This window comes from Anomaloglossus baeobatrachus, chromosome 5 (genome assembly GCF_048569485.1).
Source record: "Anomaloglossus baeobatrachus isolate aAnoBae1 chromosome 5, aAnoBae1.hap1, whole genome shotgun sequence".
In the NCBI taxonomy this organism is placed as follows: domain Eukaryota; kingdom Metazoa; phylum Chordata; class Amphibia; order Anura; family Aromobatidae; genus Anomaloglossus; species Anomaloglossus baeobatrachus.
In genome coordinates, this window is record NC_134357.1 from 488,484,769 (window position 1) to 488,505,016 (window position 20,248).

The window sequence follows — 20,248 nt, forward strand, 5'->3', positions numbered from 1 at the left end:
AGCGTCAAAAAAAATGCAGCGTGTGCACTTAGCCAATTTCTGCACCAAAACTGCAACTTGTGGCAGAAAAATGCACCAGACACCTCAAGCAGTTTTGGTGCATTTCTTTGTCGCTCCATTGGGAGACCCAGACAATTGGGTGTATAGGCTATGCCTCCGGAGGCCGCACAAAGTATTACACTTAAAAGTGTTAAGCCCCTCCCCTTCTGCCTATACACCCCCCGTGCTCCCACGGGCTCCTCAGTTTTTTGCTTTGTGCGAAGGAGGTCAAAATACGGGCAGTGTATCTTGCCCTGAAGGCGTTCCAGCAGTGGCTGGAAGGCAAGCAGATCAGAATTCAGTCGGACAATTCCACAGCGGTGGCATACATCAATCACCAAGGCGGCACACGCAGTCGGCAAGCCTTCCAGGAAGTCCGGCGGATTTTGATGTGGGTGGAAGCCACGGCCTCCACCATCTCTGCAGTTCACATTCCAGGCGTGGAAAACTGGGAAGCAGACTATCTCAGTCGCCAGGGCATGGACGCAGGGGAATGGTCCCTTCACCCGGACGTGTTTCAGGAGATCTGTTGCCGCTGGGGGGTGCCGGACGTCGACCTCATGGCGTCCCGGCACAACAACAAGGTACCGGTGTTCATGGCACGGTCTCAAGATCCCAGAGCTCTGGCGGCAGACGCCTTAGTTCAGGATTGGTCGCAGTTTCAGCTCCCTTATGTGTTTCCTCCGCTGGCACTGTTGCCCAGAGTGTTACGCAAGATCAGGGCCGACTGCCGCCGCGTCATCCTCGTCGCTCCAGACTGGCCGAGGCGGTCGTGGTACCCGGATCTGTGGCATCTCACGGTCGGCCAACCGTGGGCACTACCAGACCGACCAGACTTGCTATCTCAAGGGCCGTTTTTCCATCTGAATTCTGCGGCCCTCAACCTGACTGTGTGGCCATTGAGTCCTGGATCCTAGCGTCTTCAGGGTTATCTCAAGACGTCATTGCCACTATGAGACAGGCTAGGAAACCAACGTCCGCCAAGATCTACCACAGGACGTGGAAAATTTTCCTGTCGTGATGCTCTGCTCAGGGTTTTTCTCCCTGGCCTTTTGCCTTGCCCACTTTTCTGTCCTTCCTTCAATCTGGACTGGAAAAGGGTTTGTCGCTCGGCTCCCTTAAGGGACAAGTCTCAGCGCTCTCTGTGTTTTTCCAGAAGCGCCTAGCCAGACTTCCACAGGTACGCACGTTCCTGCAGGGGGTTTGTCACATCGTTCCTCCTTACAAGCGGCCGTTAGAACCCTGGGATCTGAACAGGGTGCTGCTGGTTCTTCAGAAACCACCATTCGAGCCAATGAGAGATATTTCTCTCTCACGCCTTTCGCAGAAAGTGGTTTTTCTAGTAGCAGTCACTTCACTTCGGAGAGTGTCTGAGCTAGCAGCGCTGTCATGCAAAGCCCCTTTCCTGGTTTTTCACCAGGACAAGGTGGTTCTGCGTCCGGTTCCGGAATTTCTCCCTAAGGTGGTATCCCCCTTTCATCTCAATCAGGATATCTCCTTACCTTCTTTTTGTCCTCATCCAGTTCACCAATGTGAAAAGGATTTGCACTTGTTAGATCTGGTGAGAGCACTCAGACTCTACATTTCTCGTACGGCGCCCCTGCGCCGCTCGGATGCACTCTTTGTCCTTGTCGCTGGCCAGCGTAAAGGGTCACAGGCTTCCAAATCAACCTTGGCTCGGTGGATCAAGGAGCCAATTCTCGAAGCCTACCGTTCGGCTGGGCTTCCAGTTCCCTCAGGGCTGAAGGCCCATTCTACCAGAGCCGTGGGCGCGTCCTGGGCTTTGAGGCACCAGGCTACGGCTCAGCAGGTGTGTCAGGCGGCTACCTGGTCGAGCCTGCACACTTTCACGAAACACTATCAGGTGCATACCTATGCTTCGGCGGATGCCAGCCTAGGTAGACGAGTCCTTCAGGCGGCGGTTGCCCACCTGTAGGAAGAGGCCGTTTTACGGCTCTCTTACAAGGTATTATTTTACCCACCCAGGGACTGCTTTTGGACGTCCCAATTGTCTGGGTCTCCCAATGGAGCGACAAAGAAGAAGGGAATTTTGTTTACTTACCGTAAATTCCTTTTCTTCTAGCTCCAATTGGGAGACCCAGCGCCCGCCCCTGTTTTTTTGTGTACACATGTTGTTCATGTTGAATGGTTTCAGTTCTCCGATATTCCTTCGGATTGAAGTTACTTTAAACCAGTTTTTAATTCTTTTCCTCCTTCTTGCTTTTGCACCAAAACTGAGGAGCCCGTGGGAGCACGGGGGGTGTATAGGCAGAAGGGGAGGGGCTTAACACTTTTAAGTGTAATACTTTGTGCGGCCTCCGGAGGCATAGCCTATACACCCAATTGTCTGGGTCTCCCAATTGGAGCTAGAAGAAAAGGAATTTACGGTAAGTAAACAAAATTCCCTTCTTTTCCAGCGGTTTTTGGGGGTGCGTTTTTTTGCATGAAACAAGAAAAAGACTGTCAATAAAGCTAGGTTAATAATAATAATAATAATAATAATAATAAAAAATCTTTCTTGATGTCATTTTCTGTTTCAACCTTTCTTCTGTTTTTAATTTTACATTGTCCTGCTCTTGAGGAGATCATGTCCTGTTTTAGCCATGCGTTTTTTGTGTTATAAATGCTGCAAAACGGCACCAAAAACTCACTATGAACATACCTGTGGATTTGAAGCGTATTTTTTTTTTTTTTTTGTCATCACAACATTGAAGTCAATGGCAAGACAAATAAAAATCTGTTATTGACTTTTTAGTATTGCTACCTATTAGGTGGTACTAGAGTCATCTTCCTCTCTGAAGAGACTATTTGCATGCTATATGAGCCCTTGCGGGCAGGGTCCTCTCCTGTACCAGTCTGGGCCTTGAAATGTTCACAATTATTGTACTTTTCTATGTATGCCCCTTTTTCACATGTATAAGCACCATGGAATAAATGGCACAATAATGATATATAATATTTTTGGTCACGTAGGTCCGGCTGCAGAATCCTCCTTTAACCTGTTATAACTAAGGGTATCCTAGCACATTTGCTGCACATTTCCATATGAAATGTGTGATAGGGCATATGGTCAGGGGTCAGGCTGCTGCGTAGCTAGAGGTCCTCCTTGGAGTATGTTCACAGATGGATCACTTATATCCAGAGCTGCTTCTCATCCATAATCATAGGCCTTCTACCCAGTACAAGGTGTTATAAAGTTTGTTATAGTTTAAGGTTTTATAATGTAAATTGCAGGATTTCCTCACTTTCAAGATCAGTTAAAGTACAAAAGGTTTGCAGAACAATTATTACAAGGTCCTGTATGGTCTGTATGTCACTGTAAGTCGGCACTTAGCCGGTTGTAATACAACTCCCAGCAGGAGCCTTATATTTACAGCCAAAACTTGGGTCAGATCCTGTCATGTGTAATCAGGAGAGCCGTTCCCAAAAGCCGGACCACACTTCATCCAATCTTGTTTTGGTTTCTAAATATTTGGCTCCTGCAGTGAAATGTTATTACGGCTTAATGTGGAGAAATACTACACTATGGACCTGATTCATTATTGCATTATCGTCTTTTTTTTAATCTAGATTTTGGTGTTTTTTTTGTCACCTGTTTATGATTTGCTCTTTATTCTTGTTGTAATTTACATCTTTGGGTTTTTTATGTTCTCCATTATTAGTATGGTTTTTATTCTCCAGATGTTTACAGCCGGTTCATCAAGTTTGATTTTTTTTTTGTTTGTTAAAAAAGCCACTAAATTTTTGCCGAAATGTACTCCACTTTCCCCACTAGTGATTTTGTGTACCTCCTAATTTTTGTTCACATTAGGCCTTAGGCCAATTTCACACTGTCCTTCCCCTTGGTCCCATTGGGGCTTACATTTGAACCCCCAACAAAAATGGGGTTTGGATATATGTGTACCGCTCCACGCTCGGCCGCAGCCGAGCCAATCGGATCCGGGCTCGTTGGTGGGTGGCTTGAGCGCCTCCGGACCCGGGGTCACGTCGCTCTGAAAAGGGGGATGCTGGTGCTTTCGGTGGGGTGTTAGGTAGGTGCATGGCCGGAGCCGCGCTTGAGTTCGTGACGCCACCCACGGGATGTGGTGAAGGTAGACACCACCGCTACAGTTGCGGGGTACCCGGGGGAGATGGTAGTGCAGCCAGATGTTAACCCCTCCGTGAGCAGGGATGATGGCCCCGAGGACCCGTTGGGGATAGCTGGGCGGTGCAGGAAGGTGCGCGGCCGGAGGGCACTGTTGTACTCACTGTTATTGACACTCACAAGTCACTGGTAAACCAAGTTGTTGTTGGTCGGTGCCCATAGCCGGCTGCGGTCGGGTCCCCCACCCGGATGGTGGTCTCTGCCTTTCTCCTGCACCGTGTTGTGTAGATGTAGACTGCCTGCGCTCCAGCGACGGGAGTCCGCTCCCCAGCTGTGTGTATGTCGGGAGAGCCCGTTTGCCCGCAGACGCTGGCCCGTGGGATCTCTCTGCCTGTGCGGTGGCTTTCTATCCCCCTTGGTGGGCTGTTGTCTTCAGTCGGGACTTGGGTGGGAAAGGACCTATAGTCCAGACCGCAATCAGTTAATTAACTCAGTCCAGTGGATTCTGGACCTCGTTTCAGGGTCTGAGTACCCCCCTGTGTGCTCCGGTTTCTGAGTCGGTTCCCCGGGTCGGGACCGGCGGGCCACTACCCTGTCCTGGTCCACCACGGTTCCACCGAGCCGTCTTCCCGGCTCCTGCAGCCAGAGGCCTCCGCTTGCCTCCTAGCCAAGGTATCAGGGCTCCAACCCCGGCACCTGTCAGACTGCTGCAGACCTGGGCACAGGCCTGCTTCCACACTGACTACTCAACTGACTGTTTCCTGCCTCGGGCCCTCTGAACTCCTCGGTGGGCATGCCAACTGTCTGGCTCCGCCACCCTGGTGTGTCCATCAAGCACTGAGGGAGGTGACTAGGTTTTTTGTGGTTGGCTGATCACTCCTTTTTAGGGGACAGGTGTAGTGCGGGGGTCTACCTGTGACTACCTGGCTAGTCCAGGGCGTCACATATGTGCTAACGAAACGTTTGATCACAATGATGCAGACAGTCACCGTGTGCTGTTTTGTGCAGCATTTTCGTGCATACACTCCTACTGGACACACCAGTCTGCCTCCAGTAGGCATATACGGCTGAAAATGGAGCACAACTGAGTACATGGTGACTTAATCTGCACCAATATAGTCAATAGCCCTGTTGGCACATACGGCCAACTCCTGTTTTGTGGGAGGCTCTGATGTAATCCTCATCTGCACCACTGAACGTGAGGAAGAACGCAGTGTGAAAGAGTCCTTAGGGGAACTTGTTGCTCTAAACAGGTGTAAAAAGGTAAAAATAAGTACTTTTTTATTTTGTGCCAAATTCATGATCAAGTGCACTATTTTGAAGAGTTTGGCTCAAAAATCATCTTTGAATATCACAAAAGAACAAAAAAAATTTGGACTGTGAAAAAAAATCTCAAATGATCAATTAAATTGTGCCCGTTCATATATTACCAATGTGTGAACCTGCATCAGCTCTATGATGGATATGTGTTATATATTATTATATCGGTCCAATGTTGGAAAAAAGAGCCCTGTAATCTCATTTAATTCAAATAAATTCTTACGACGATATCACCTGGCTGTCGGTCGTACTTATGTCGCTGCCTGTTTTTAGTTTCAGAGTATTTATTGTATATCCTTTTCTTTTTTCCCTCAGGGAGGTCCCTTTGCTCAGTTGTGCTGCACTGGCTGCTATCAGAGGTGATGATGGAGGAGCAAGAGGTACAGGAGGTGGAAGGTGTTATCCCAGATGGGAAGGAGTTTTGTATCCGAGTTCAAGAGGTCAGTCATTCTGTACAGATGAATATATACTTAAAGGGGTTGTCCGGGAATTTTTCGGATAAATTTACAGACATAAAAAAATAACAAATACACCAAGATTCAACATTGTTAAGGTCCAGTGCCGCCTTTGCTTTTACTTTTTGTTGACAGGCTACAGCTTCGATGTACAGTGCATGTGACCCCTGCAGCCAGTCTCTCTTCTCGGCAGCCTGTGTCGTCTACATCTGCAGAACTGCCGAGCCCAGTGTTTGCCTGCAGCGGTCACAGGGAGTTGCAGTTGACACTATAGTAAAGACCGCAGCAGCAGCGGACTGTGGGAGGCTTCATTCGTTAGTTTTTTCGATGTTTGCAAGTCTATATAAAAATAAAAAAATATGCCCGGACAACCCCTTTAAGACTCACAGATCCAATACAAAATCCGGCATGGATTGATTTTGGTATCAGGACATTATTTATGTATTTTAGCAAAGATTATCTGCCCCTTTTATACTATGATATTATTATTATTATTATTATTAATAATAATAATAATTCATTGATTTACATCATAGACCACAAAATTTATTATATGTCCTTTTATTCACTCTTAGGCCTTGTGCACATGCTGGGTTTTTGCTGCTTTTTTCTTTATCGTTCCTATGGGAGACCCAGACCATGGGTGTTTAGCTTCTACCTCTGGAGGACACACAAAGTACTACACTTAAAAGTGTAGCTCCTCCCCCTGAGCTTATACACCCCCTGGTGAGCAGACCCAGCCAGTTTATCGCTTTGTGTTCAGGAGGCATACATCCACACATGCATTCTCATATGATTTTTTCCTTTTGGAACGAGATTGAAGAGTGGGGTCCACGTCTGGACCCCCGGCATGTCCCTTCTCACCCCACTGTGTCGGCGGTGTTGTAAGGTTGATTTTTAGGCTGGAGCCTTACATGCCGCGCTCCTTCACCATCCCTCCTGGGCTCTGGCTTGAAGTGGGAGCCAGCACGGTTCTCCATGCTTGGCAGGAGACCGGTCTCCATCCGCAGCCCTTCAGGACCCTGCTGGAACGGAGCGCTCATCCCCAGGGACCTAGCCCTGCGTCTCAGAAGCTAAGTACCTGAGACGTTTATATTTCGGGGTCCCTGTACTTTATTGTTGGGGGAGAGTGTGCTTATTATGTTTACTGACATTTCCGGCGGGTTCTCTAGCTGTCGCCTGAGAACCGCGCCGATGGTGCCTGCGCGTCGGCCGCGCTGCTCAAATTTAGGCCCCGGCTTCGCCGGAGGCCTAGTTTCTGTTTCACTGCCCTCGCATGTCACTCATGCAGAGGGACAGGCTCGGCTCCTCCCGGCGGCCGTTCTGTACAGGGGAGGGACACTCCCCACTGCAGTGTGTGTCCCCTCCCCTGTAGGTCTCAATGGCCCTCCAGATCCCGCTCCTCAAGCAAGTCCCGCCCCCTCTCTTTGCTCCTGCGGCCATTTTTTCAGCGTTCTCTCTGCGATCAGTCATTGCAGCGCTGGTTTGCAGCATCCCTGCTGAGGTGCTGTGCTTGGGGGTCCGGGCTTCGGGATCTGGAGGGCACACAATACCGCTCCAGCGGTCTGGTAAGCCACAACTGGTCACCGGTTGTGGACCTCTGTATATACTCTCTGGGGGTCATTCTCTGGCAGAGCCCCCACTCCAGCAGCATGTCTCACACGAGGAGCAAGGCCCCAAAGCTTTATGCTGTATGCGCTGCATGTAAGCTCCTGCTGCCTGAACCGAGCACCTTTCCACATTGTGATGCCTGCTCTAACTTGGCGGTGCCACAGCCTGGAGTCTCACCCCCAGTGGTCTCTCAGGCTGCTCCTGCTCCTGTGGCTGAACCCCCGGCTTGGGTAGAATCCTTTTCTAGGTCTATCTCCCAGTCCTTTGCTGAGTCCATGGGACTTCTGTCCAGGACTCTGATGAATATGCATCAGCCCCCTTCACAGGGTGCCTCTGCTGCTAGGGGTCTCTCAGGACCGGAGCTCACAGAGGATTCATCATCAGGGCCCAGACCCCGTCCTCCTGAGAAGAGACGCAGGGTTCCCTCTCCCTCCTCCTCCCGTGGCTCTGATTCCAGAGCTGACTCGCAGGATGAGGAGGATGCCTTTACAGGGGGCTCGGAGGCTAACTCCATGTACCCCATTGATCTGTCCAAAAGTGACTCAGATCTTAGTGACTTGATTGCTTCTATTAATTCTGTACTGGATCTCAATCCGCCAGTATCAGAGGAGCAACCCTCTCTGGCAGAAAAGCACCAGTTTACCTTGCCTAAGAAAGCAAAGAGTGTGTTCTTTAACCACTCCAGTTTTCAGGCCGCTGTGACCAAACCCAGGGCCTGTCCTGACAAACGCTTCCCAAAGCGTGGTTCTGATGACCGTTTTCCCTTTCCACCTGAGGTATTGAAGGAGTGGGCTCACTCCCCAAAGGTAGACCCTCCGGTGTCTAGGCTCGCAGCCCGGACCGTTGTGTCGGTGGCTGATGGCACTTCCCTTAAGGATTCCACTGACCGCCAGATTGACCTTCTGGCCAAATCCGTGTATGAAGCGGCGGGGGCCGCGTTTTCTCCGACTTTTGCAGCAGTGTGGGCTCTCAAAGCCATCTCTGCTTCTCTAGAGGAGATGCATTCCCTCACCAGGGAATCTATGCACGAAATGGATGCCTTAACTTCCCAAGCTTCGGCCTTTTCATCCTATGCCATGTCAGCCATGCTGGAGGCTTCTCACCGCACTGCGGTGGCTTCGGCTAATTCCCTCGCTATCCGCAGAATCTTGTGGCTTCGAGAGTGGAAGGCAGATGCTTCTTCAAAGAAGTACCTTGCTGGGCTCCCTTTTGCTGGGTCCCGGCTGTTCGGAGAACAGCTGGATGAAATTATTAAGGAAGCAACTGGCGGGAAGAGTACTTCCATGCCACAAACCAAAGCCAGGAAACCTGCCCAGGGTAGGAATCAGTCGAGGTTTCGCTCCTTTCGTTCCTCCAACTGGTCGTCCTCTAAGCCCTCGGCCTCGTCCGCTAACTCAGCCAAGGACCAGAAATCCAACTGGCGCCCAAAAGCGCGTCCACAGAAGACCGCAGGAGCTGCTGCCACTGAGGCAGCCTCCTCGTGACTATCTGCCCGCTCCAGCAACGTCCTTGGTCGGTGGCAGGCTCTCCCACTTTGGCGACTCTTGGTTTCAACACGTCTCCGATCAGTGGGTGAGAGATATCATCTCCCACGGCTACAGGATAGAATTCTCTTCCAGTCCGCCAAACAGATTTTTTCTCTCAACTCCTCCCTGCTCCAAGGCCGCCGCCTTCTCACAGGCCGTGGCAGCCTTGCAGGCCAATGGAGTAATTGTACCGGTTCCCGCTCGGGAACGGTTCAGAGGTTTCTACTCAAATCTCTTCCTAGTTCCCAAAAAGGACGGTACCTTCCGGCCCATCCTGGATCTCAAGCTTCTCAACAAGCATGTTCAGGTGCGGCACTTTCGCATGGAGTCTCTGAGATCAGTCATTGCCTCTATGACCCAAGGGAATTTCCTGGCGTCCATCGACATCAGAGATGCCTATCTGCATGTGCCAATTGCAGTTTCACACCAGCGTTGGCTACGTTTTGCAATCGGACAAGATCATTGCCAATTTGTGGCTCTCCCCTTCTGGTTGGCCACAGCCCCTCGGGTATTCACCAAGGTCATGGCAGCAGTGATTGCGGTTCTGCACCTACAGGGGTTGGCAGTGATTCCTTACCTGGACGACCTTCTAGTCAAGGCTTCATCCAGCGCAGACTGTCAGCGGAGTGTCTCGCTCACTCTCGCCACTCTAGCCCAATTCGGGTGGCTGGTCAATCTGCCCAAATCTACTCTGACTCCGACCCAGAGTCTCACGTACCTAGGGATGCAGTTCGAGACTTTGCCGGCACTTGTGAAGTTGCCCTTAGTCAAACAGCAGTCCCTCCAACTGGCGGTGCGCTCTCTGCTGAGGCCCCGCCGTTATACCCTCAGGCGTCTGATGCAGGTGCTGGGTCAAATGGTGGCGTCAATGGAGGCTGTTCCCTTTGCCCAGTTCCATCTGCGTCCCCTGCAGCTGGACATTCTCAGCTGTTGGGACAAGCGGCCTTCCTCCTTACACAGGTTAGTGGCTCTGTCGCCACAAACCAGGAGCTCTCTTCAGTGGTGGCTTCGGCCTCTCTCCCTGTCCCATGGACGCTCCTTCCTGACCCCGTCCTGGGTGATTCTCACCACGGATGCCAGTCTATCCGGCTGGGGAGCAGTATATCTCCACCACAGAGCGCAGGGCACTTGGACTCCGTCCGAGTCAGCCCTTCCAATCACTGTGCTGGAAACCAGAGCCGTGCTTCTAGCTCTCCTAGCTTTTCACCACCTGTTGGCGGGCAGGCACATTCGAGTCCAGTCAGACAACGCGACAGCGGTTGCCTACATCAATCACCAAGGCGGGACACGCAGCCGCCTAGCAATGTTGGAGGTACAACGCATCCTTCAATGGGCGGAGGACTCCAAGTCCACCATATCCGCAGTCCACATCCCAGGCGTGGAAAACTGGGAGGCAGATTATCTCAGTTGTCAAACCGTGGACGGTGGCGAGTGGTCCCTGCACCCGGCAGTGTTCCAGTCAATCTGCCGCAAATGGGGCACCCCAGACGTGGACCTAATGGCATCCCGTCACAACAACAAGGTTCCCGTTTACGTGGCTCGCTCCCACGACCCTCAGGCATTCGCCGCGGACGCACTGGTTCAGGACTGGTCCCAGTTTTGTCTGTCCTACGTGTTTCCCCCTCTAGCTCTCTTGCCCAGAGTTCTGCGCAAGATCAGAATGGAGGGCTGTCGAGTCATCCTCATTGCACCGGACTGGCCCAGGCGAGCTTGGTATCCAGACCTGCTCCATCTGTCCGTAGAGATGCCGTGGCATCTCCCGGACCATCCAGACCTACTCTCACAAGGTCCGTTCTTCCGCCTGAATTCTGCGGCTCTCAAATTGACGGCGTGGCTCTTGAGGGCTTCTGGTATTCCTCCTGAAGTCATCTCCACTATGACTCGGACCCGTAAGTCTTCCTCTGCTAAGATCTATCACAGGACTTGGAAAATTTTCCTGTCATGGTGTCGCTCTACTGACCATCCTCCTTGGCCATTCTCCTTGCCGACCCTTCTGTCTTTTCTACAGTCCGGTCTGCAGCTAGGACTGTCCCTCAACTCTCTCAAGGGACAAGTCTCAGCTCTGTCAGTACGAACAGCGGCGTCTCGCTCGGCTGGCTCAGGTCCGCACCTTCATGCAGGGCGCGTCTCACATCATTCCGCCTTATCGGCGGCCCTTGGATACCTGGGACCTTAATTTGGTTCTCACGGTTTTGCAGAAACCCCCCTTTGAGCCTCTTAGGGAGGTCTCTTTGCATCGTCTTTCTCAGAAAGTGGCTTTTCTGGTGGCCATAACTTCCCTCAGGAGAGTCTCTGATTTGGCTGCACTCTCTTCGGAGTCACCTTTTTTAGTGTTTCATCAAGACAAGGTGGTTCTCCGTCCGACTCCGGACTTTCTTCCTAAGGTGGTCTGTGTCGCCCTGGGCAAGCCAGGGGACACAGGTCACACACCACCACACCCCACACTCCAGGTAGGCACATCACAGCTAACCAGAAATCCTTGTTGCCTTCCTCCAGGAGTCTGATGATGCACACCAGGGGGTGGGCCAGGCGGTTGGCTCCGCCCACCAAGGAGGTCACAGCTCTGGAGGTGGGAGAAACCAGGCAGAGAGAGTCCAGTGAGGGACATGAAGGGAAGAAGAAGAGAGTCTAGTCAGGGAGGAGGAAGTGGAAGGAGCGAAGGAGTAGTCTAGACAGGGCGAAAGTAAACAGCAAAGTGAGAGTGAAAGTAGAAAAGTGGAAAAGGAGGAAAGCAAGCGAAGTGACAGAAGAGAAAGAAGCCTGAAGGGTCCAGCTTTGTGTAGGGCCAGATCAGCAAGGTCAGCAACGGCGGTGACTGTCTGGAGGGGGACCGTTTGGAAGTTCCTGGCTGTGTGCCCGGTGGTCTGGAGCAGTGTTCCGAAGGACAGTCAGCACCAGGGCAGGGGCCTCTCGGACCCCGGCAAGGCTAGGAGTCGCCAAATTTGCCGAATCCGTCAGTGACGGGGACGCAGATCCCCCAACAACCAAGTCCCGATTGAAGGCAACAGCCCAACCTGAAGCAGAGAGACACCGCCACCGCCACGGCACCAGTTTCTCAGGGCCAGCGCCTGCGGGCAAAGTGTAGAGCTCCTCCGGCCCAGATTGTAGTCGGGGAGCGGGTAACCGGAGGGAATCCACCGCTACCACAAGTCAAACATAGGTGCAAGGAAGAGGGACATCTCCGTCACCTACCGGGAGTGCAGGTGCAGCCGTCTGTGGGACCGTCCTACCAGCCGTTTGGTTTACCATACAAACTGTGTCCACGTCTCAGGCTGAGTGAGTACCACAGTGCCGCAAGGCACAGCGCTGCCCCCCCGCGTCCCTGCGCCCATCAGGCCCCGCACCTACTTCTCCATCACCGGGCCCCGGGATCACCAACCCCTACCCACGGAGGGGCAACACAACACCTGGCTGCTCCGCATCACCATCCCCGGGAGCCCCGTACAGAGCAGTGGTGGTGAAATCACCACAACCGTGGGTGGCGTCACGAACTATAACAATCCCCACACCCAACCACAAACCCCTTTTCACTCACGGGCGAGGAGTGTCGCTCGAGAAACCCCGGGATCCGGCCCACAGCTCGAGCCACCACTGAGCGGCCGCCGGACCCGAGCAGAAGGGGGTGAGCGCGGTGTGCTGACACCCTCCTCCCCGCCCGCGACAACTTGGCGTCACGAACAGGATCTTACCGCTCTGCCGTTTGGTAGAGGTGCGCCTTGTTACCGCCGGAGGTATCCGCCAGAAAAAATTTCAGAAGCCGCCATCTTTGGCGCGAAAAGTTCCCGCTCGAGCGTCTTCTCGAGCAGTAGAGGCGCGAAGGCCAAAACCCCGCCCCGAGAGAGGAGGGGCCGGAAAGAGCTAAGGGGGGCGCGATGGCGGCTGGACGCATGTAGCTGCGGCTATAAAAGCAGGGACGCCAGGACTCTGCAGCGATATTGGGTTCCTGGAAGACCTCGTTATCATGATGCAAAACCCTGCTCACAACGAGGAAGCCCCCGCGCCTGGCACGGCGACGTGGTTGAGGGACCGGACCGTCCCGCTGAGTAACCGTCTACAGGCTCATATGCAACTCCTCCTGGAGGAGCGGGAGACCGACATGGCGGATGTGGTGGCTGCTATGTGGAGACGCGAGGCAGAAGAGGATTTGGAGGAGCGGGTAAGCGACCCACGCCCCTGTATTCCTGAGGGATCGGCCGTTGGAGCTGAGGGGCCCGGCCGGCTTCCGCTCACCCTGCCTCTCTCCCTGCTACCCGGAGTAGCTGCTGCCGCCCCGCCATTAGGCCCGCTACCTGCCCAACCGGTAGAGATACCCTGCCCAGCCGCTCCGGCGGACCAGCCGGCTGCAGACGTCCGGGACATTCCTGAAGTGTACCAAGGGGAACCGCTAGAACCGCGGCCCCTTAATAGCGTGGTGCCCGAAGTCCCAGTAGAGACTGTGCCAGACCCTGAGCCCGAGACCGTGGCCTGGATGAAGGCCCGGGTGATGCAATTCCACCAGCGTCAGCAGGATCAGCTCTTCCGGATGATGGAGCAGTGGACCAACGAGATGGAGGAGCTGCTTACAACTGCCCCGAGGTACGGAGGGGGAATGGATGTAGCAGAACCGACTGGTGACCCACGTCCCTATGTCCTCCCAGGACCGGCCGCTGCGGCTGAGGGGCCCGGCCTAGTCTCGGCCTGTGCATCGCCCTTGCCGTTACTTATGAGGCGCCTTAATGTCAGCTCGCCAAATCTGCTGCTCCGTGCTACCGCAGAAGGGGCTGAAGTGCTGGAAGTTGGAGGCCAGGAGGCTGCGACAGCTGGCGGCAACCCGCCTGACGCAGGAACACGAGATGACGACTCCGGCCCTAGTCCCGGGTCTGCTGCTGAGTTTGAAGAGGCCAGTGAGTGTTCCCGCTATGTATGGGACCCCATAGTTGTCCATGCCCCGTGTGCCGGTGGAAATGGGTACCGGGTGCCCCTGTCACCGCAGGCATGTCAGTGCATGTTTGATGTGCCGGTGGCAGAGGATGGGTCCGCCTCAGCAGAAAAGTACGAGTAGGGCCGTGGGTGCCCGTTGGGACCACCACTGAGTTAAGTTTGTTTAAAAGTTTTGGAAAGAATGATAAGGAAAATGAAAATTACCGAAGTTTCACCTGATTTGCTTTTGTGATTGAACCGGCTGGAGCCGGCACCGTTGTCCCCGTGGGGACCGTTTAAAGTTTTGCATGGGAACTATCCATGGACAAGCCCGTGAACTTGCAGGGCACCACAAACGTTAAGTGGCTTGTAAATATGTTGGTTACCGTTTCCGCAATGCCGCCTCCGGAGAGGCAGGTTGGAGGGAGGGCCCTCAGCAGAGCAGGGTAGGGCCCAGCCACCAAAGGAACCGGTGGCTACCCTCTGGAGGGGAAGGACAGATCCCGCTCGGGTAACTTGTGCTGGACTGTGGGTCAAGGGGTGCTGCCTGGGTTTTAGGGGCAGCATCAGGGCCAGGTTGCTTGGGTGGGAGAGAGCGGAAACCGTAGCCGTAAACCGTTGCAACGTTTAAGTGAATGTGCCTCCCGTCTTGGGAAGAGTTTTGATTAAAAATGTAAATATGTTGATTTTTCAAATGTTATCTTTTTCAGAAAAATAAAACCGGTGTAGGACGGCAGCCCGCGGACGGTCTGCATTTTGCTAAGGGGGAATGTGTCGCCCTGGGCAAGCCAGGGGACACAGGTCACACACCACCACACCCCACACTCCAGGTAGGCACATCACAGCTAACCAGAAATCCTTGTTGCCTTCCTCCAGGAGTCTGATGATGCACACCAGGGGGTGGGCCAGGCGGTTGGCTCCGCCCACCAAGGAGGTCACAGCTCTGGAGGCGGGAGAAACCAGGCAGAGAGAGTCCAGTGAGGGACATGAAGGGAAGAAGAAGAGAGTCTAGTCAGGGAGGAGGAAGTGGAAGGAGCGAAGGAGTAGTCTAGACAGGGCGAAAGTAAACAGCAAAGTGAGAGTGAAAGTAGAAAAGTGGAAAAGGAGGAAAGCAAGCAAAGTGACAGAAGACAAAGAAGCCTGAAGGGTCCAGCTTTGTGTAGGGCCAGATCAGCAAGGTCAGCAACGGCGGTGACTGTCTGGAGGGGGACCGTTTGGAAGTTCCTGGAAGGACCCCGTTGGCTGTGTGCCCGGTGGTCTGGAGCAGTGTTCCGAAGGACAGTCAGCACCAGGGCAGGGGCCTCTCGGACCCCGGCAAGGCTAGGAGTCGCCAAATTTGCCGAATCCGTCAGTGACGGGGACGCAGATCCCCCAACAACCAAGTCCCGATTGAAGGCAACAGCCCAACCTGAAGCAGAGAGACACCGCCACCGCCACGGCACCAGTTTCTCAGGGCCAGCGCCTGCGGGCAAAGTGTAGAGCTCCTCCGGCCCAGATTGTAGTCGCGGAGCGGGTAACCGGAGGGAATCCACCGCTACCACAAGTCAAACATAGGTGCAAGGAAGAGGGACATCACCGTCACCTACCGGGAGTGCAGGTGCAGCCGTCTGTGGGACCGTCCTACCAGCCGTTTGGTTTACCGTACAAACTGTGTCCACGTCTCAGGCTGAGTGAGTACCACAGTGCCGCAAGGCACAGCGCTGCCCCCCCGCGTCCCTGCGCCCATCAGGCCCCGCACCTACTTCTCCATCACCGGGCCCCGGGATCACCAACCCCTACCCACGGAGGGGCAACACAACACCTGGCTGCTCCGCATCACCATCCCCGGGAGCCCCGTACAGAGCAGCGGTGGTGAAATCACCACAACCGTGGGTGGCGTCACGAACTATAACAATCCCCACACCCAACCACAAACCCCTTTTCACTCACGGGCGAGGAGTGTCGCTCGAGAAACCCCGGGATCCGGCCCACAGCTCGAGCCACCATTGAGCGGCCGCCGGACCCGAGCAGAAGGGGGTGAGCGCGGTGTGCTGACACCCTCCTCCCCGCCCGCGACAGGTCTCCCCTTTCCACCTTAACAGGACATTACCCTACCTTCCTTTTGTCCGGCTCCTGTTCATGTTCATCGCTTTGAAAAAGCGCTGCATACTCTGGATCTGGTGCGTGCGCTCCGGATCTATGTGTCTCGCACCGCTTCTATTAGGCGGTGCACTTCTCTTTTTGTGCTAACCACAGGTCGGCGCAAGGGTCTCTCTGCTTCTAAGCCGACCTTAGCCCGTTGGATCAGATCGACCATTTCTGACGCCTACCAGAGTTCTCAGGTGCCTCCCCCGCCGGGGATTAAGGCACATTCCACCAGAGCTGTCGGTGCCTCTTGGGCTTTTAGGCACCAGGCTACGGCTCAGCAGGTCTGTCAGGCTGCCACTTGGACTAGCCTGCATACCTTTTCGAAGCACTACCAAGTGCATGCTCATTCTTCGGCAGATGCGAGCTTGGGCAGACGCATCCTTCAGGCGGCTGTCGCCCATTTGTGAAGTTAGGTTTTGCCTACTTCTTACTTTGTTCGGTTTATTTCCCACCCAGGGACTGCTTTGGAACGTCCCATGGTCTGGGTCTCCCATAGGAACGATAAAGAAAAAGAGAATTTTGTTTACTTACCGTAAATTCTTTTTCTTATAGTTCCGTAATGGGAGACCCAGCACCCTCCCTGTTGCCTGTTGGCACTTTTCTTGTTCCGCGTGTTATCACCGGCTGTTGTCGTGGACAGAGTTTCCGGTTGTTCCGGCTATTGCTCTGTTCTACTTGTGGGTGGCTATTCTCCTTCAGCTTTTGCACTAAAGTGGCTGGGTCTGCTCACCAGGGGGTGTATAAGCTCAGGGGGAGGAGCTACACTTTTAAGTGTAGTACTTTGTGTGTCCTCCAGAGGTAGAAGCTAAACACCCATGGTCTGGGTCTCCCAATACGGAACTATAAGAAAAAGAATTTACGGTAAGTAAACAAAATTCTTTTTTTTTGGTGCAGTTTGTGGTCCTAAACTGCATGTATGACCTTCCCCAGCAAAGTCTAAGAGAAATCCGAAAGTCTGTGCACACATTGATTCTTTTTTTCGCCTGCAGTTTTGGTTGCAGAAAAAGAAGCAGCATGTCACTTCTTTTCTGTGTTTTTCCCTGCGTTTTGCCATTGACAATGTTAAAAAAATGCAGGAGGAAAAATGCAGGAAAAGTGCGCCGTAAACATGGCAAAAACGCATGCTTTTTTTTATGCGTTTTTCGGCCAGAGGTTCGTTCATCACTGGAGAAACAAATCTGCAGTCTGAGCACATACCTTTACACCCATATCATAGACCATCATCTCCGTGCATAACTTGTCTAAAAATGACAGATTTGTGACTTACGTTTCCACACCCAAATGTAAATCATTTAGGCCTTGTAAACATTTGTATATTACTTTTCTTCCTTCAGGTGTCTGTGTCAGATCTAACATTAGAAGGATCCATTCAAACTCTCGAGGTGCAAATACTAAGTTCTAATTTCCATGTCGTGGCCTCTCTACATCTGGCTGTCATCAACCGCGTCAAGGTAACATTGTGTTAATTCATCACATGTAATTATTTAATTTGGAATAAAAGTTATTCAGATTACCTGCGGTGCTACAGTTACTAATATATCTGTATATCAGGCCCAAATACTGATCTACCTTTCAAATATATTGTCAAGGGGGAAATTTGAAGCATTTCCCCAGCATTGTTTTGCCGGATTTGTTACTGGCAAAATGTTTCAACCCGTATGACTTCAACCTGGTACCGTGTTTCCCAGAAAATAAGACCTACCCTGAAAATAAGCACTAGCATAATTTTACAGGATTTTCGATGTATGCTTGAAATAGAATCCCTGCTCCAAAAATAAACCCTAATTATAGTCAGGGCCGACATTAGGGAGAGTCAAACGACACAATTTCTTAAGGCACTTTACACACAGAGATAAATCTGCAGCAGATCTGTGGTTGAAGTGAAATTGTGGACAATCAGTGGCAGGTTTGTGGCTGTGTACAAATGGAACAATATGTCCATGATTTCACTGCAACCACAGATCTGAAAAAGATTTATCTCTGTGTGTAAAGTGGCCTTTAAGGCACTCACTCTCCTAGGGTCTCTAGCAGTTGTATTCCAAGGTTAGGATTGTTTAAGGACCTTTGATGACTTCACAATCGCGACCAAAGGTTTCTTGACCCCTTAACGACTGCGGGCAGTGAAATTATGTCCCAGCGGTCCTAGTGTTAATGCCGCCCGGCTGCCACAGGCATCCAGGGGGGATCCGTGCACATGTCAGCTGATTTGTACCAGAGATGGTGTTCACAGCTGTGTACAAACGAAAAGGGGAAGGATCCAGCACTGAAAATTAAGTCATTTAATGCATATTAAAAATACAAACTGTGAACATGGAGGAGACGGACAAAAAACACACCTGGATGTGGTTTACATGTTTCGAGGAACAACCTCTTAATCATAACTAATGTTAACCCCTTCACGACCGCGGGCAGTAAAATTACGTCCTATTTTAACGTGACTTAACGACCAGGGACGTAATTTTACTGCCTAAACTTCATTTGATTGCCGTGGCCATAGCAACGGCTTTCAAATGATGTCCCCTGCTGTTTCTTACAGCAGGGGACCTTTGCTTGACCCCAGGGGGGGTGGCATCGCCACCCCCCATAGGCGATCGATGTGATTGGCTGTTCAAATCTGAACCGCCAACCACATCGTTCGCACTAATTTCGGCAAAAATAATGCCGGAATTAGTGCGATCCTGTGAGATCCAGCTATGAGATGCCGCAGCTGCTGCAGCATATCATAGGTGGACCTCAAACATGTCGCCCCCAGCCCCTGCAGCACTGATTGGAGCGATCGTGCTATGACGCGCAATCGCTCCAATCAGTGTGCAGTGGGGCGGTCTGATCTGGAGGTGGCCGCCCTCCCCAGGCCTGTCCTGGTCTGGGGACCCTCCCCCAACATGTCTGCAGCGTGGTGTGGCTGGTACTTTTGGTACCACGCCACCGCTGCTGCCGCCGCAGACGCCGCCTCTGCTGTCACCGCGCCTGCTCCAATGGTAAGTATTGCGCTTCGGCGATGGCCCCTGCGCGCTCCCGTGAAGGCCCCTGCCCGTGCCCCCCCCGATCTGCCCCCCTACGCCCCGATCTGCCCCCCCTACGCCCCGATCTGCTCCCCACGCGCTCTGCCTGCCTCCTCTGTCATCTGCTTCCAAGGTTCCTTCCTTCTGCTTTTGCTTCTCCGCCCCCTCTGCTCTCCCTCTGCCCCCCCCATCTGCCCCACCTCTCCCCATCCCCCCCCCCCATCCCCCTCTGCTCCCCCCCCGACGTCCTCTTACCTGCCTTCACGGGTCGTCCGAGGTCTTCACTGGCCCGATCACATCTGCCTCCATCGCTGGGTCCTTCTGCTGATCTGTTCAACGTCCTGCCTGCTGCTCCTGTAAAGCTGTCCATCTCACTGCCTTCTTGTTCCTCTGCAGCTCTTCTGGTCAGTGATCCTCCTGGTACTGTGAGTATAACTTTTTTTTTTTTTCTTGTATCCTGTCCATTTTTACACCTCATCCGTCCGTGCGTCCCGCCAAGCGCTGATCAGGGATGCCGATAACGGATCGGCATCCCTGCTCAATTTTTGGCGTGACTTTTTTCCGTATTTGCGACGCTTTTTGTATCGCGTCCGTCTGTGCATCCCGCCAAGCTCTGATCAGGGATGCAGATAACGGATCGGCATCCCTGCTCAATTTTTGGCGTGACTTTTTTTCCGTATTCACGACGCTTTTTATATCGCGTCCGTCCGTGCGTCCCGCCGAGCGCTGATCAGGGATGCAGATAACGGATCGGCATCCCTGCTCAATTTTTGGCGTGACTTTTTCCATATTTGCGACGCTTTTTGTATCGCGTCCGTCCGTGCGTCCCGCCAAGCGCTGATCAGGGATGCACATAACGGATCTGCATCCCTGCTCAATTTTTGGCGTGACCTTTTTTTTTTTCCGTATCCCCAACGCTTTTTGTATCTCATCCGACCGTGCATCCTGCAGCGGCCGATCATTGTACCGCGTCTGTGTGTTTGAAAAGTTAAATGGCGTTCCTTCTCTTCTGAGCCCCGCCGTGCGCCCAAACAATTACTTTCCACCACATATGAGGTATCTGCGTACTCAGGAGAAATTGCACAATACGTTTTATGGCGCAGTTTTTCCTGAAACCGTTGTAAAAAAAAAAGCTACCTGGTTGATACAAAAATTTTGTGGTTAAAAAAAAAAAAATAATAATTT

The 20,248-nt window shown here is 52.6% G+C and overlaps 1 protein-coding gene across 3 annotated transcripts in view; it reads left to right on the forward strand.

Annotated features, from left to right (window-relative positions):
* The window catches only part of FAAP100 (FA core complex associated protein 100), a 188,367-nt gene that overhangs the window by 138,323 nt on the left and 29,796 nt on the right, over positions 1 to 20,248 (forward strand). For all 3 annotated transcript variants that reach the window (XM_075350697.1, XM_075350696.1, XM_075350698.1), the window contains exons 7-8: positions 5,759 to 5,883; positions 17,396 to 17,512. In XM_075350697.1, coding sequence (XP_075206812.1) covers positions 5,759 to 5,883; positions 17,396 to 17,512 — 242 coding nt within the window. The remainder of the gene's footprint in view (positions 1 to 5,758; positions 5,884 to 17,395; positions 17,513 to 20,248) is intronic.